Source organism: Euprymna scolopes, chromosome 29 (genome assembly GCF_053919585.1).
Source record: "Euprymna scolopes isolate OS-2025 chromosome 29, ASM5391958v1, whole genome shotgun sequence".
In the NCBI taxonomy this organism is placed as follows: domain Eukaryota; kingdom Metazoa; phylum Mollusca; class Cephalopoda; order Sepiida; family Sepiolidae; genus Euprymna; species Euprymna scolopes.
The window spans coordinates 52127999-52140794 of record NC_136510.1 but is presented as its reverse complement, the minus strand read 5'-3'; the positions used below and the strand labels follow the sequence as shown (position 1 = coordinate 52140794).

The window sequence follows — 12796 nt, the reverse complement described above, 5'->3', positions numbered from 1 at the left end:
CATATATATGCAACATTTTTGTCACTATTAAAGTGATTTAATAGAAAAGGGCAAATTAGTAAACCTTTCTTAAATTATTTAAATTTTCAGGGAAATTTAATGTAAGCTATATAACTATAATATGTAAGGTGACCATGATTTTTGTTGAATTCAATTAAAAAATTTCAAGTTAGGAAATGCACATCATTGCTCAGGCAAATTCATTTCTTTTTGTTTCTTGGTAGTGTCTTATTTAAATAAATTTGTATCAAAATTATTTTTATCTAGTTTTATTTTATGTTAAACGTATGAATGAAGTTATTTAACATTTTGGTTTCATGTAACAAACTTTTGAAGCAGTAGCAAGCTGGCAATCCATTTAGTTTAAAATTTTTAGTAGTTACAGAATGCATTGATTGCGTTTGACATGTGCATTTAAAGTTTAAGGAAGTTTTTTTGGTGTTATCGGAACATTCTGTTCATTAAATCTTAGCTGTTGTGCTCTTCGGTATTCAGTTGCCTTTTGTTATTGCCAATATTTGACAGAATTTCAAATATTGTATTATAATTTACTGGGATAGTCCTCATATTCTATTTTCTATATTTTTTGCATTTTCTATTGACTAATTTTATTCTAAAAGGCATAACCATTTTTTTTTAAACATGATGACCTTACTTTTATTCAACTGTGGTACGATTTTGTGCCAATTTAGGAGGCCCACTCTCCCAAACTTTACTTTCTTGAGGAGGAGTTTGTTAATCGCCTGAGACACCCCTACAGACGAATGCTGACTGGGTTGCTTGTAAGCGGAGTGCACATCTCTTGTCTCTTGTGCGCTAGCTTTTCAGTCATAACTCAAAACCTTTTAGATTGTTTGATATGATAAAAATTCTAACTAAAAAAAAACCTTTCACTAATCTTCATGTAGAATTTTCTCCATTCTTTTAAAATATTTTTCAACAATTAAAATAAATTAAATATATGGTACAAAACAATTTAGATGTGTTAAAAAAATAATTAAAAAAAAAAAAAAGGCTGAAGATTGTCAGAACTTTTTTTTTTTTTTTTTGCCATGTCAGCACATGTAGCTGATAATTTTCTATTTTCAAGGAGATGATCTAACATGTCTGATTTGAGTTGCTGCCTCAGTCAATATGATGCAAAACTCAAAATTGATGACAACGACAATACATCACTGAAAAATGTATTTCACAATTGGTAAATCATGATTTTTGCTATTAAATCCATCTTTTAAGTATTGATGTGTGAAATAAGTTGAATAATTTTCTTTGTTTTCGCATTACTCAACTAACATAATGATTTCACTCTGTATTGACAAAGGTTTGAATGATGGTTTAGGAAAATTTACAGGGTTTTCTATTTTAATTATGATTGGTTAAAGACGGCATTTAAAGAAATGTACAACACATCTGTATTATACTTGAGGTGTCTATCTGGAGATGCAATCGGTAGCAAATCCCTATACAGAAAATTTTCCCTAGGAATTCACTGGTGGTACTAGTGCTACATGGGTTTTCTGACAGCTTGCTTTTTAAAAATTTAGACAAAATCACATGAACAAACTTCATAATCTTGCTGCAGCCAGACTAGTTTATTGGTTGACTAATAGATGACTGAAATGCACCATCAATTTGTTTGTTTACATGACACCTGCTGGTGGTAGTCACCTTTTATTTTGATATATTTTTGTTTAAATTTTACTCTAAATTATATATTGAAATTCAAGTGGTAGCTGAAGTAAATGTAAATACCTGTTTATTTCCATCAAAGAAACCTCTGTATCTATGGGTACCAAAAACATCGGTATTGCACTGTATCTTGTATAAGGGTAAAAACAAAAACTTAATAGTGAGGAAACAAATGGTAAGAAATCCCTGTTACAAGATTAAAAAACTTGTCTAATGTAACATTTTACAAAGAATCCAGTGAAAGTAATTATTTAATTTGGATTTCTGTGAATTTTTTGATCAAATATTAGAATCATGGATTTTTAACTTTTAAGATTTTCAAATATTTAAAATTATAAATTTATACATTTTTTTTCTGCTTTTTAATTAATGAATCATTGCTTATCAAGACTAAAAGCTACTTGAGGATAAGCTGATTGTCAGTTGAATAATGGTACATATTATGGAAAGATTGAAAATAAGTGGAATATAAAATTTGATGACTTCTGAAGATGGTTTATAAAGTTTTTATTGATAGATTTGGAGATGACCATGAAAACAACATTGCAGAGATGTTTTGTTTTAATCTTTTGATATATAACAGCCACTTTAATCCCTGGGTAATAGTGCCTCTACTAATTATAAATTGTACGAGACTGTTTTATTTTCTGTGGAGATGTAGAGAAAGTGTTTCAGAATAATTTTTAATTTCATGATTATTAAATTAATCTTCTACTAATCCTTAGGTTAATGTTAAGATCATATTGCTATGTGTGTATGTTTGATAAAAAAAAAAATGATACAAGAAAAATTCACAACAGAATTCTTTTTAAAAAAACTGACATATTTGATGATGCCTATAGTTACTTGTACAACTTCATATTGTATTTTTAAACTAAAGTTTTTAGTGTTTGCCATTAGTTTTTTCTATCATGGATTTTATATATTTGCTTTTTTTTTTTTTTTTTTCTTTCAATTATCATTTCTATTTCTTCAGTCTTGATTTTGTAAAAAAATTTGGATTTTTCAAACTAGGGTAAAATTTATAATTCTAAAAATATCTGAATTAATGAAATTTGTCAATATGAAAAGAAAAATGCAATATCTAATTCTCACATAGTTTTCACATTTTTCCTCATCTATTTTTTTTAAACATGATCATCTGCACTCCCAAATCATCTAAATATAAACCTTTCACTTTAATATTTTCTTAGTAATTCAACTGCTTTCATTCACTGACTCACTCGTTTTTCTTTCCTTTTTATTTCTAACTATTTAGTATTTAATTTCTTTTTTAAATGTTTTTTTTTATCAACCTACAAATCTTTATTTCCTTACACAACTTTACTTTAAAAATTCCCTTTTTTATCTGTTATTCTTTATAATCATGTTTTTCTTTTTTCCTCTTTATTTTATTTATTTATTTTTTTCAGACACTTGGGCGTCAAGATGGTGCACCCATGGACTGGATCATAGAGGATACAATTGGTAATTGGTGGAGGCCAAACTTTGAACCTCCTCAGGTAGTAAGCTCTTTATTTTTTTTTCTCTCTATTTTTTTAGCTTCAATATTTTTTATAGGGTAACTTCCCCACCCAAAATGTTATGCATGGAAGTGTTAATAAAATTTGCAATTTTATCTCCTATTCAACTATTGCAAAACTTCAGTTTATGCTCAACTTGTCCAAGTTTCACTCATGAATGTGCAACAGATTTTGGACACTATTCAATAATAAAAGCACACCTGCATATGATGTACAAAATTGTTGATAACTAATACATTTCTCTCTTGGCATTCTTCTGATTTTGGCTGTGATGGTTTTCTTCAGTTCACAAATACTTCTGGAATTGTTTTGGTAGACATTATGCTTAGGATAACCCTTCTTATAAAAATTGGTGTGTGTGTATATGGGCTGGGGTTAAGGTCCAGTGATTTTGATAAATGCCTTTTTCCACTACAAGTAGATTGCGTTTTTTTTTTTTTCTCCAGAAACTCATCTGTTGATTGGTGTGAAATGACACTTTCACACCATCACACTGTTGTTTTCAGTTAGTTGCTTGATGGATGTTCTGTGCAGTCTCTGCAGTGAATTATATTCTTGTTTTGTCATTTGCAAAAGAACATCGTTGACGATTTTACCCATAATCCTTCAGTAATGACCAGTAAATCTGGTTGTTCTCTCTTTGATCAAGGTTGAGATTTGAGGAAGGTTAAAGTTACTCTTTTTGTAAGATGCTACCTCAAGAAGATATTTCTAGTCGTTTGTAAAAATCTACTTGCAACTTTTATATACCAGAACTGATAATCTTGTGTAATATTTGGATTATTGTTCTCATCTTGACTGTTAATTTCACAACTTTTTGACCGATGTAACTTCCGACCTTCTTCTGGTACATCTTATTGAACTCTGAAATCTGCACAGAATTTCAACCTGAACCTTGTAGGAACCCACAGCTCTGTAGTGTAACGAATAAAGTACTTGGTAAAGTTCAGATGTGGCACTCTTCTGCAGATTGAAGGTTAAATCGTCAGTACAAGCAATAATTAGAATATAATTGAAAATTACTTAGGAATTCTACCTGTTTTTTTTATTTTTTTTATTTTTTATTTTTTTATTTTTTTTTACATGGAGGTCAGCACTTATCAAGGCCCGGAAGCCACTCGGTGATAAGGGTTATTGCGTGTACAGTAATCAATGGGATAGTATCGTAGTAATCGTTAGTATTGGAGATTTGATAAAGTGTCTTACTTAAGGGGGCGGTTTGTCAGGAATTTATGTTGGACTTGAAGACATCCAAGTTGTAGTCAAGTGAGAAACAGGCAGATGGAAGAGAGTTCCACAGTCGTGCACTTCTAAGAAATAAGCTCTGCTCATGGAATCTGCGCTTGGATTTAGGCACAGATAAAGAGTGGGAAAAATTTAATGACTAATAGAACATGCAACTTCGGTGGATTAAATAAAGGATTTCATTCAAAATTCCATGTAAATTTGAGTTTGGCAAGATACACATAAAGAAAGTCTGAAGTTACATTGTTCAAAACTTGCTCAAGATGAAAATAGTAGTCCAGATAATAATGTATCATCAATCCTCATCTCAAAAATGCATTTAATCTTGGTGGGAATTTCTTTCACCTTTATCCAGTCCAGCAGATGCTTTGTTGATTCATACTATAAGTTTGCATTCTGTGCAATTGTCCTGTGCAACTTTACCGCCAAGATGGGTTAAATTGTTGACCTTCTTGAGATGTCCTGTATAGGAAAGAGATATTTCCATGTTTAGGAGAATGTACTGTTTTACTTGTGTTCACAAAAGCTCAATGAAATTTTTATGTAAGCACCATAAATGTTTTGTCTTTGTGAATAAAGTATAATTATTACGTTTTTTTTTTCTTTTCAGTATCCTTATGTTCCAGCCCACATTACAAAACCCAAGGAACACAAGAGACTCTTTTTAGTCCAGCTTCCTGAGAAAGGTAACTATTTTTGTAAATGCTTGTTACTGCTAGTGGTTAAAATAATATTTTGTTATTCTATTCATTAAAATCTTCAGTTTAAATAATGGCTGTTATGTAAGTTATGAATCGTGTACATACTAGGAGTTGTAACAATTCGTATACTTTTTTTTTTATATTTAAAGTTTAATCAAGTTTAACTTTGTCATTAATTGCTAAATTGTTTGTGTTAGGAAAAAAATTAACTTTCGCCAAATGATGATATTGTGCAAGAGAGAAGCCTTTCAACAGACCTGGAAACAGTTTTTTTTTCTTCCCATTGTCTGTAATCTTGGTTCCTGGACTGAGATTGTCCTTGGATCGTAAGGCCAGACATAAACTAAAAAAAAACCCATAGGAAATGACAAGTACTGATAAAGTTATTACCTATTTGTCTATTTCCAGTGGTGTACACTGTCTTGTGTTGGGTCCCTTATACCAGGCTGTTTTTATTTCATGGGCTGCTGATCTCGTATCTTTAGTAATCTGATGGCTTCATTTACTACAATATACTAAATAAGTTTTAAAAAAATGTTGATTTTGAAATAAAAATTATTTTTGATGAATTTAATTCTATTTAATAGATATTTGTTCATTTCTTAAGCATTACATTTTCTCTTTGATGAGAGTATCACTTGTGGAAAAAGTATATCTGGATATCTGAGCTATCGAGGTTGTCTGGAAGTTGGAGCACAGGATGGAGCAAGTGCTAGTATGATTGCAAGAATCAGGAGTGAATGATTTTAAGTTGAGGAAACATCCTTGTCATTACTAATCTGCAAAATATTACCGCTGTTGACTAAGGCATACATACGGAATGTGATTTCTGGAAATGAAACCTGGTTAGTGAGAGTTGAGGACATGCACAGAAGAGTTTTTATGATAGAGGTAACTGCATGAAGTTGGAGATTTAAAAATAATGGATTGCTGGATTGGATCAGAAAGTAAATGTTTTATGTAATAATCTAACTAATATGTTGATATGACAATTAAGTAGATAACATTGCTTTTAATTGAAATTCTATTTTCGATATTATACCGAACAAGCACCATATTTCTGTCACACTACTTGCATTCCATTACAAAGGGTTCCTCCAGCTTTGAAAGATAAGAACTATAAAAAGATTTTACAGTTTTATTACTTTCTTTGATATCAAACACTGTTGATTTATTTAAATTTTTTTAATTTTTATTAATCAGCTATGTGTTTGTGTTTGAAATTCAAGACATTTAAGAGTTTAATGTCTCAAACTTATTTTAGTCTTTCTTTCTCTATATTAGACTTACAGTTGAAGTGATATTTCTACCATGAAATATTTTTAAGTTGAATGAAAATCAAATGGCCTACTAATTATTGAAAAGTAATGTTGGTAAGGTTTTTAGCTTTACACCCTATGCACCTCTCCATATTATATTTTGTGTTTATTTAAAAATTAAAATATTTGCATTGCCTTTCAGCATAGTATCTCCAAAAAAATATAGGAATATTCCAATTTGTTGCTGTGACCAACATGGTATGAAATACAAACGATTCATGGTATTTCATAATTGGTTTCTGACAGGACAACATAACTTTAATGTTTGTGTGAATTTTTCGGAAATCTTAAAATATACTTTGGGTATAGAATATTTCAAACTTGAGTTGTGTATTATGTGAAATTAAGTATTTGTTTGTGAATGTGTAGAAAGATAAATGGGAAAAGCATAGAAGACAAACAATATAATGAACTTATATAATGAAAGTTTTCATATTTTATCTGTTATCAAGACTTCATAGTTGACCATGCAATAGCAAAGTTAGAACCTGCAGATATTGTTGGAGTAGTGCAGGATAGTACAAATGTATTTCGAAAGTCTAGATTTTTTTCCAGGAAAGGAAAAGAGATGCTGTAGTGACAGAAATTCAGAAAGAAGTTAGCACAAACTATTTATAATAAAATAAAATGTGATCGACAAGGACAGTACTCACAATGTGAGGAGTGTATTGTAGAGCAATAAATTGGATGGAAAGAAATATGGGCCTGACAGCGGGCAAGGACATTGTGCTTGATTAGATCTGTGTATGATGCAGTGCCATCATCTGCCAATCTTGTTGGAGAATGTGATAATTATAGATGTCTGTGGGAAGAAAGAATTTATTTAAAAATTTTTTTTTTTTACAAAAGGCTCACCACTTATCAACACCTGAAGGCCACTCGAGGATAAGGGTTAATGAGTGTACTGTAGTCAATAGGACAATATTGTAGTAATCATTAGTGGAAATTTTGTAAATTGTATTACTTAAAGGAATGGCTCATCAAGAACTTATTTATGTTGGACTTGAAAACGACCATATTGTAGTCGGTTGGAAAGCAGGGAAACAGAAGAGTTCCACAAGTGTACAACACGAATAAAGCTTTGTTCATGGAATCTGTTTAGGTTTAGGCACAGATGAAGAGTGGGGGAAATTATTGATAGTTATTTCAACTAGATGGGTGTTTTTGGCAAGGGAGGGACCATAAATTGGAGCTCAGATGAGCACTTGCTATGAAATAAGGAAAGGACTTTTTTTTACTTACTAGAATTCAGTTGGCAATGTTTATGTATGTAATTCTTGGGCCTACTCGCCTTTTTTCCTCTAGTCATTTCTGACTTTGTTTGAATGGAAATTGTGTACAAAAAAAAACCCCCAAAAAAACCCCAAAACAATTAGGTAAATAAATCAATACATACATAATAACTGAAATAAAAATTTTTTTTTTAATTCTGAGGCATATTCTGTAACAACTCAGAATTGAGAAAATTGATTTTAGATCTACAGGAAACAAGAGAAAACATTGGATATGGTTGAAGGGGAATGATGTGAATTAGATGAATTAATTTTGAATGGTGAAAGAAGGCAGATAAAAAAAAAAAAAAATATTGCTAACGCGATATGTAAAGTAGTGTCATAATATCAGTTAGTATGATGTTAAAATGCAATTCTTCATGATGGCTGAAAGTTGTATGTAGTTTAGTAGCATTTATGAGCAGACAACGCCAGTGCTACGTAACCATCTGACAAAAGGACCTCACCACTTAAGAAAAACAGTCAGGAAAAAGTTCCAAAACTAAAGTGGTTTGTCCTGATGGTGTAATGTTCGATCTGGTAGTGGAGTTGTCATCTGAAAATCGAAAATAAGACAGTCATTCAAATCCTATATGACTAATAAAGTATCAGGGATCCAAACTTAAAAACAAATTTTTTTGTAGAACAGACCTATATCTATTAGTGATGAAACAGATTTAAACATGTATCTTTATAGTAAAAAAAAGAAAGTTATTGATCATAATGAAGAGAAAAAATACTTCTATTTTATGTGTGTTATATATAATAGTGTCATTATTTTTGTTGTGATTATTAGCAATAAATGTTTGTGCTACTGTTATTTTTTTGCTCACTGAACATGAGTTCTCTCCCTTACATATGTAATCTTACCTCATTGTGTGTCCGTCCATCCAAAATTTATTGGTTGCACATTTTAAGATTCTAATAAAAAATGTAACTCTTGTATAAGGTGAGGAATGTGAATTGGTCATAGGTGAGAGAGAAATGCTCAATAATGAATCAAATAATATAAGGGAGATAAGTCATATTTTAATCGCAAAGATATGTTGGTATTGTAATAAAAACTTTTTGGAAAGAAGACAAACTGGTTTTGCAGAATCAAATATTTGTGTTGGATATGGTGCTATTTGTGTCTGTATTCTAAAATTCAAAAAGATAATTTTGTGATATATATGCACTTTATTTTAACTATTGAATTGGAGCTTTTTTTTTTTTTTTTTTTTTTTTGAGATGAAAGAAAAATAATAGAGAAAGAAAACCAATGAAAATGCTCCGTAACGTTCTCTTCATGCAATCTAAATTTTGAAATTGAACTTTGGGAAAAGAATGGATTACTTAATACTTGATGATTTGTCAGGAAATTTATGGAATGCTCCCCCCCCCCTAACTATGACTAAAATAGTAACTTGTATTCAATTAGATGCAATGAATCGCTTATAAGTATTGTTTTGGCGTTAAATAACCCACAAAGTGTTGATATGTCATAAAAATACAAATCATTAGTGATTGGATTTTTTATTTTTTATTTTTTTTATTTTTCTGAAAATTTTTTATTTTGATGGGATTTATTATTGGATTGTTTGTGTTGAGAAAAAAAAAAGCCAGTGCAAGAGAGGAGCCCTTCAACAGACTAGAAAATACAATTAGAAAAAAAAAATTTTTTTTTTTTACCCTAATGTTTGTAATCTTTGTTAGATTGTGCTTGTATAGTAAGGACAAACATGAAGTGATAAAACTCCAAAGGGAATGACATATAGTGATAGTAATTACTAGGGATGTACCGATTGGCCAATTACCAGGTTTTTAATGTAGATTTATCAGCAAATTTTGTAATAAATGATACTAATATTAAATTATATTGTAAATAAAGATAAGTTAATTCGTTTTCTTCACTTGCCATTGAAAATTTATCAGATATGCATAGTCTACACGATATCAAATAACAAGCATGATGCGCTGTTAACATGTAGACTTTCACAATTTCACGGAATTTGAGGCAGATAGATGTAAGCATATGAAAAATTTCCATCCTTTCTCTTCTATCGAATTAACATTATTTTGTATTCTAAATCCCTGTCAAAGAAAATTACTTCATCTTCAGTTTTCATGTTGAGAAATCGTACAGTAAATTATGACGATTTGCAAACTAAAGTATTCTTCAAGAGTCATACTCTTGTTTCACATTTTTGGACTCTTGCTATCATTACATACAGTCCTGGTCAAAATCATAAGACCACTTAAGAAAGTAAGCGTTTACGCATATTATCGAATTTTTAATCAAACAAATGGTTGAAACAATTGCCAAAAAGGAAAATATGATAGAAAAAAATGAAATCTGCTTCATTCGAAACCTTAACTCTGATCTAATAATTATTTTTTAAAAAACAAACGTTTTCACCTGGTCAAAATGATAAGACCACTTTAATAAAATCGGCTAGTTTTGAAAAAATGAATACGAAAAGCTTTCTATGTTACTAAAAGCAACTTGTTAATAGATAAAAAACATATTACTAAATTATAAATGGCAAAAGGGAAACCATCATCAGTTTGAGAGAGGAAGGATCTTTGAGCTTAATAGAGGTGGACTCTCATAGATCCATTGCAAGTAGTGAAAGGCCGGCAAACATCATTGAAGTACATTTCAATGTTTGAAAATGCTTCTATCAGGACTGAAGGTCCATGTCTGTGTGGAAGAAATTGGATTTTCTAGCAACACAATGCTGCGATACACACTTCTCGACAAGCACAAGAACACTTTTCTTCAAATAATATAGAATTGTTAGATCATCCAGCATGTTCTCCGGACCTCAATCCCATTGAAAATCTTTTGGGGATGGATGGCAAAAGAAGTGTTCAAGGATGGAACCCCAGTATGATTCGATAAAGGAACTTTCTGATTCAGTTTTCAGTACATGAGATAAAATTCCTTCGCAACTGATAAAAAACTTTGTCGCAAGCATGCCAAAGAGAATTTTTGAAGTAATTCGTAATAATGAAGGCTATACTAAATACTGAGACCCATTTTAGTAATTTATAATTGCCTTTTGTTAGATAAATTATCAGTGGTCTTATCATTTTGACCAAGTGAAAATGTTTGTTTTTTAAAAAATAATTATTAGATCAGGATTAAGATTTCGAATGAAGCAGATTTCATTTTTTTCCATCATATTTTCCCTTTTGGCAATGGTTTCAACCATTTGTTTGATTAAAAATTTGATAATATGTGTAAACGCTTACTTTCTTAAGTGGTCTTATGATTTTGACCAGGACTGTATATATTTTTATTTTCATTGTTTAGATAATATATATTTTATTGCGATAAATTAATTAATTAGATATCAAATATAAGTAATTTAAATACATAAAAAATTAACTAAATATTAAAACCTTCAACCATTATGGCAACCACTTTCTGCTGGAAGTATTTTAATGTCAATCCCAAGAATAAAATGCAGCTGGCTGCAAATTATGTCAAACAATGATATCAACATGTGGCAAATCAGCAAAATCGTTCACGATGACTAATATGTTAAACCATCTGAGAAATGTTCATCCAAAAGAAGCAAAAGATAAGAAAAGGAAACACAATGGCTGTTTAGGGACAAACATTCCAGGAACAAGTCGTAGCAACTACAAGCCTCCAACAAAACATCAAACTAATATAGAATCAACATTGGCCATAAAGAAAATTTGGGATTTTAATAACTACAGTTCACAAGAGATTCATTATCTGATAAAAGAAATAATTGCTGTTGATATTCAATCATATTCTGTAACATCTGATATTGAATTTAAAAGGTTTATTGCAAAACTTAACAGTATTCCATCAAAAAAGTACTTCACCAAAAAAATAATTCCTAATATATTTACAAAAGTAAAACAAAAATTCAATCCTCTCTTGATGAAATTAGCATTTTGTTGACTGCAGACATTTGGACAACTGCTACAAATAATGCACACTTTCTGAGTTTGACAGTTTTTAAGTAACTTTGAACAATGCAGAGTTGTGCTTACAGTTGTTCCATTCCCTGGTGCACACACAGGTGCAATAATAAATGAAGAACTACACAATGTTCTTGATGAGTATAAAATTTTCTTAGCCCTGCAGGATTCAAGAACAAGTATGGTTTCTGGTGTCATGGAATATGGTTTAGAATCGCTATCATGCTTCATACATACATTGCAATTCTCAATAAAAGACTCATTATTTTCCCAACAGGCTGTTAAGACACTCGTTACAACCGAGTCTGTTTGAAGAAATGACCAAAGTAGAAACGCACAGAACTTCAACCATATTATGATAATACCTATAATTTTAGCTTTGAGGTTACTTCTTTCAAAAGCTGTCCAATATAATTCTGATATTTCTGATTTTAGTGGAATCCTTACCACTGTTGAACAATTCAATGAATCAATGGAAACGATATTTTCATCCTATCTAAATGATAAAAACTTGTCTACTTTCCTAGATCCATGATTCAAATTTAAATTTCAAAAGAATGACATGGAAAGCACTATTAAGAATTAGATTCTACATCTTTTGCATCTTCTACTGATGATAATGAAGCAGAATCAGCAAGATACACTTCGAGCTTTGTTGAGGGTCAAGAAGATCAAAGTGAAAGCAAAACTGTATCTCTTTTAAGCCTGTTTTATGAATTAGCTTCGAATAAGCCTACAGTAACAAATCAAAACTTAGAGCAGGTAGAAGCTGAATCAAACCTGGAGACTGCAACTACAACAGAAATACAAGAATCATAATGTAAACTCAAATTTAAGTGCACAAAAGAACTTGATCATTTTGTAGCTGTACCACTACTCGCAAGAGGTGATGATCCATTTCATTGGTGGAAGACCTTACCACTACTGGGTAAAACAGCTTCAAAATATTAAGCGAGAGGCTCTTTGGTACAGATGGTAAAGTGTATGAACCTACAATGAACAGGCTGTGTCCTGAGAATAGAGAAACCCTGTATCTACATTACAACTTAAAAGTATTCAACTTTAAATACTGAGATTATGATAGCAGAGGAGGCAGGCAGCAAGAA

General features: G+C 30.7%; 1 protein-coding gene and 1 non-coding gene across 13 annotated transcripts in view; both read left to right on the top strand.

Moving 5' to 3' along the window:
- LOC145252651 (cleavage and polyadenylation specificity factor subunit 5-like) overlaps nucleotides 1-12796 on the top strand; it is a 506089-nt gene that overhangs the window by 64578 nt on the left and 428715 nt on the right. For all 12 annotated transcript variants that reach the window (XR_013863643.1, XR_013863642.1, XM_080112396.1 and 9 more), the window contains 2 exons: nucleotides 3102-3191; nucleotides 5068-5143. Coding sequence is in view for 10 of the 12 variants with exons in the window: in XM_080112396.1 (XP_079968522.1) it covers nucleotides 3102-3191; nucleotides 5068-5143 (166 nt within the window). In the remaining 2 variants the exon portion in view is untranslated. The remainder of the gene's footprint in view (nucleotides 1-3101; nucleotides 3192-5067; nucleotides 5144-12796) is intronic.
- LOC145253118 (small nucleolar RNA U85) lies at nucleotides 5373-5656 on the top strand. The gene has a single exon (XR_013863750.1). It is a non-coding gene; the product is annotated as a small nucleolar RNA U85 (small nucleolar RNA).